The following is a 5,029-nucleotide window of genomic DNA, read 5'->3' as shown; positions in this document are numbered from 1 at the left end:
TAAGCGGATACATAATCGAGGCGGGTGGGGACAAGGAAGCTTCCACTCCCCCCGTCCCGCCTCTATAACCTAACCTTCAGAAATATGTACTTCTAGTAAGTGCTAAACTAATCTGCCTCAATTTTACTCTGGATGTGGGCAGACGTATAGCAAATTCGCAGGGAGGCAGTCTACCTCCGAACACATCAAGAGTGCTCACTAACTGCATGAACATCGGAACTCGTCTGAGTTCCACCAATAAATTCAAACATGGCCTATGAATCAAATCCATTATCTTCTCCACTCTTGACATATTACATAGAAAAAACTACGAAAGAGAAAGACGAGTTTCTTTTGCGGAAGATTCCAGCAATTATTAAAGGCCTACTACAACAGCCTTTATATAACTTTGGTCCATGAAAGGATACGAATATTTCATAGTAATAACAAAGCTTCGGCATCCACAAAACAATCCTTGCATACGAAGGGATAAAGCAATATCATATAGTACAGAAAAAGGGAAACAAGAGGGTTATCTCAAACTTCAATCACAACAGGGCACACTCTTTGAAGAAAAGGTTGCATGCTCAGCACAGCCAACATCAACTTCTGCAAGGATCATTTGTTTTAATGCTTAATATTGGAACCCAAAGAGTACTATGCTTGCATGGTTGAATCATCAGCACATACAGAATCAGGAATTTAGGAAAATAAATAATGCAAATTCTGTAACCAGTCGGGCATTCTTTAGCAACATATGTAAGTTATCTAAAACTCAATATACTTACTAGCTATTATGCTCAAAATATGTTGTAGACATCATGGTGTACAACTGTGCCTTCTATTACAAGGTATCAATATATATTTTCTGTCATACAGTAAGTTGGTGGCACTCTACTACATACATCTCATGAAAGAATAAGGAGCATAAAGCAGGTGAAATGGCTCATCGAGATAAGCAAATTTGGTATCAGCAAGGATTACTCTGAATATGTGCGTAAGTTTGACTATAACTTGAGGTTAATATTCACAAACTAAACGATTGATAATATTACCTCTAGCTGGCATGAAAGACGTATGTACAATTGGAAAGACGAGGTCAGCCCCTTCTACATTCGGATGCCAGAAGTCCAATCCCTTCAGTGATATTACTCATATGTTGAAGATGGTCCCATCCATTCTCTTGCCCTAATTGAAAGTCCTCATCTTGTGTCATTCCACCATCCACAGAACTAGAATTCGTCTCATCTGTGTCGTCTCCTAAAAAGAATTGTTCCCAGAAAGAATCATTAATTGCCGGGAGTTTATGAACTCCATCCGGTCCGATGTCCGCATCACAGGGACTAGAAAAAGAAGGATCAGTTTCAGTAACCATCTCCGCATCCAAAACCCCCGACATATCCATGCATTCTGCATTACTGGTCCCAGTGTTTACAAAGCTCTCACCAGGAAGTTCTTCAGTGCTTTGAGGCTGAGGTTCATGTGTCTGAACGAAGTCGGGCATAACCCTTTCTTCCTGAGAACTCTGTAACTTAGCTTCTGAGAACTGAGCAGCTTGAACATAATTGCTAACCACCCGAGGGGAAGACTGAATCTCAGAAATGGCTTTAGATGGAAAATTGGCAGGAAATCCAGACTCCCCTTGTGCAAAGGACTTGCCAGAATTTTGCGGAACCTCCGAAGGGATCACTTCAGAGAAACGACTATAGGCACTCTCGCTGTCTAATGCATTGGCAGAAGGAACATTGTCAATCAGGAAAGCATCAGGATTGTTTAACGATGCTTCCCGCCTGGGAGATGCATTCATCTTCAAAATCTGTCGGAACATTGCTTTTGCTGCCTCATTCATTGAAGGCTGGAACTTGACAATTTGTCCATCAGGAGCATTAATCCAATGCTCACTAGCCAAATTTTCTTCTTCTTGTCTTGGAAGTCTCCTTTTCTTATTGCCTCCAGAGATGTGCCTGCTACTTTCATTTTTCTGCTGTACAAACTGTGCTAAGAAGCCAGGTCTATGCATAGCCTTTGCGAGGAATGACATCATTTGCTGCTGCCGCTGCTCCATCACCTGAACCCGCTGCCCCACATTTTGCAATTGATGATCTGTACCTTGCTGTTGCTGCCTCAACCTAACAAGTTCCTGCATAAGAACATTCTTGTCCCGTTTAAGTCTATCAACCTCCTCCTCCAAACCAAAATTTCCAACTTCTACGCATGCCCCAACTTTCGAACTTGGAGCCTGTGCTTGTTGACCATTTTGTGTCTGAGTTGTTTTCCGCCTGTTTATAGTCTTCAAAAGGTGCTTTTGGCCTCTTAGAAACCCCTCATTCGCAAATTCCCATCGGTCTGGGTCAACCTTCTTAAAACCCTGAAATCAAAATGAGAGAATTTACCACCAGCTCCAAAAAAATAATAGACAGAAAAAGTGAACATCTTTGAATAACTACACAATATAGGTGTAAGCTTGATATTGTTTGCTTTTCCTCAATCCTGCCACCAGCACAGGAAAAATGATGATGATGATGATAATAATAATAAACCATCTCCAAACACGAATCAAACAGAGACTATTTTCTGCCAATTATTACCTTTGTTTCTGCGAGTAAAATCTCAACTGACTATAAATGCTAACAGTAACAAGCAACATGAAAAAGATAAGACAAATAGTGGTAGGGCATCTGTGCTGCCAAAAGAAATTTTTCGATGCCAACTATAAAGAAGACGTGTATGCGACTGAACACAATTCTTGTAATCATTCTTATCGAAAAAGTATAAGCATTAACTTAAAGGTTAAGACAGTAGTTTGAAGCATAACACTTAGGGGCTGTTCTTTTGCCGTTTTTGAGTTAGGTAACTTGAGTGTAGACTTTGAGTTGAGTTTGAGTTATAACTTGAGTTGAAGTTATAACTTAAGTTTGTGTTTGGTTGGTGTACATTTGAATTATGGTTTGAGATAAGAATCTTTTTGAGTTTATGTTTAAGTGAGTCAAAACTTGAATTTGTATTTAGATAGTATTTTAATAAAAACTCAATGCTGATGGAAAATTTTAATAGAGTATTTATTCGTCTTTTCGTTGTGAACGCATAGAAAAAAAAATCATCTCAATCAAATTAAAATGAAAAAGTTATAGCATTTTTAAGAATAGAAAAAATATTGTTCATTAATTTGAGTTCGAGTTTCTGAACTCGAGTTGAAGGGGAAACTTGAACTCGAGTTTTAGTCCCAAACTCGAGTTCAAACTCGAGTTCAGACTTAAAAGAACATGAACTTGAATGAAATTGTAACTCGAGTTGCTTTTTTTGAGTTTTTAACTCAAAAAAAAGGCTGCCGAACAGCCCCTTAAATTATGTCCATTAATCTAGAATTCAACCGTGTCGTACTTGAAGCACAATATTTTCGATACTTATATAAGACCATTTCAGGGCATGTCTTGTATAGAATTTTGTTCAATCATCAATGATATGTTCAATCAAATACTTTTGTCAATCATCAATGATATGTTCAATCAAATAATTTTGTCAGACTTTCAAAAAAAAAACTTGTCAGAAATCAGAATATTCGTTAGATAGTGCCCTGGAAGAAAAGGCCGGACATTCTGTCTCTTCTGTCTCATTATGAAAATCTTTACAAATAAGGCATATGTCAGTTTTAACCTAATTCCTCTAAATATTCAAACAAAAAAGAGATTATTGTTTCTTGCCTTACCCTCTAAAACAATATCAAGTACACCTCATGTGCACAACATCATTACAACTTTTAAAAGTTTGTTATCAATTCGACCATCAACATAAATTTATCTGAATAACTGCTATACCAGGACGCACTTCATATGCACATCCAACCTAAGAAACGGTATAGGAACATAAAGAAGCAGTAAGCAACATCTTAACGGAGTTCAGTTGACCATGGCTTTATAAAAAGGTCAAATCAAAGTTGTAGTTAAGTATACAACATGTTAATTGTTAAAACAACCTCAGGATAGTTTGTTTCACACATGTAAAGTAATTCTAGTCTCTTTTCAAGGGGAGGAAGGGGGAAGGGGGAGAAACTATTTGAAAATGCCATTTCAAATTCGGTTAAAAATTGCAATATATTAAAACAATCAAAAAAGTAATGTAAGGAAAGAAGATCCCCCAAATGAGTTCAAAGTAAAAGATGAAACAAGCAAAAAGAGGATCTCCCAAGTACATTAACCACAAGTTCAAATTCAGATACATGTGAAAAAACTTCTAACAACGCCAGATGCACCAACTTATATAAGTTCAAATTCGTTGGTAAAGTACAATCATATTCCCAAAGAGAAAGTGAAGAAGACCCAAGTACGCCTTCCTACAAGTTAAAGGTCAAAGATAAACGTGCAAACTATGATAATTGTCAAGAAAAATGGAAGAAGAAACCTCTCAAAACTCAAATTAAGACGAGAAGACCTCCAGATGTAATCATTCATATAAATTAGAAGTCACAGATAGAAGAACAAAAAAAATATTGAAACGTAGTCAACATTAAAGAAAATGGCCTTCCAATTGATAAGAGAAGGTACAAAAACAGTCAACAATAATGGAAAGATGAGGATCTTTCCAAAATTAAAGGTAAATCGCATAGAAACTGACTTCCAACCATAAGAGAACAACAGCATACTTGCTAGTAAATGCATCCTTTAAGGAAGGCACATTTGGCGTGAGTTTGTGATTGGTTCTCTTTCAAAATAGCTTCTATTGGTTTTCGTGTTGATCATAATTTAAAACCTACCAATTTCCAACTTCAGAAAAAAAATGCTTTAGAAACGCATTGGTACTTGAGAAATAAGTATTGGTCTTTGTGCCAATCACTTTTAGGGTATTTTACCAAATACAATTGTGGTTGGAACTTTGCGCCAGTCTAAACTCAATCCCAAACAAATCTATGATAGGACTCATTAATGATGGTCTTGGGAAGTTAGTTTGATAGTAGAAGTTGTTAGAGTGTAGTAATAGCTGTCAGCAGTTTGTTAGAGGAGTATTAGTACAGTTTGCTAGAGGGGTATGTGCGGGGGGGGGGGGGGGGGGGGGT

The 5,029-nt window shown here is 37.4% G+C and overlaps 1 protein-coding gene across 1 annotated transcript in view; it reads right to left on the bottom strand.

Moving 5' to 3' along the window:
* Window positions 1-257: 257 nt before the first annotated feature.
* LOC21394596 (heat stress transcription factor A-1) overlaps window positions 258-5,029 on the bottom strand; it is a 10,965-nt gene continuing 6,193 nt past the window's right edge. Inside the window, exons 2-3 of the mRNA XM_024162156.1 lie at window positions 1,035-2,347; window positions 258-588 (exon numbers count right to left, since the gene is read on the bottom strand). Of these exons, the coding sequence (XP_024017924.1) occupies window positions 1,079-2,347 (1,269 nt within the window). The 3' untranslated portion in view covers window positions 258-588; window positions 1,035-1,078. The remainder of the gene's footprint in view (window positions 589-1,034; window positions 2,348-5,029) is intronic.

This window comes from Morus notabilis, unplaced genomic scaffold (assembly GCF_000414095.1).
Source record: "Morus notabilis unplaced genomic scaffold, ASM41409v2 Scaffold466, whole genome shotgun sequence".
NCBI classification, from domain to species: domain Eukaryota; kingdom Viridiplantae; phylum Streptophyta; class Magnoliopsida; order Rosales; family Moraceae; genus Morus; species Morus notabilis.
The sequence above is the reverse complement of the archived record's forward strand: the minus strand, read 5'-3'. Positions and strand labels throughout refer to the sequence as shown.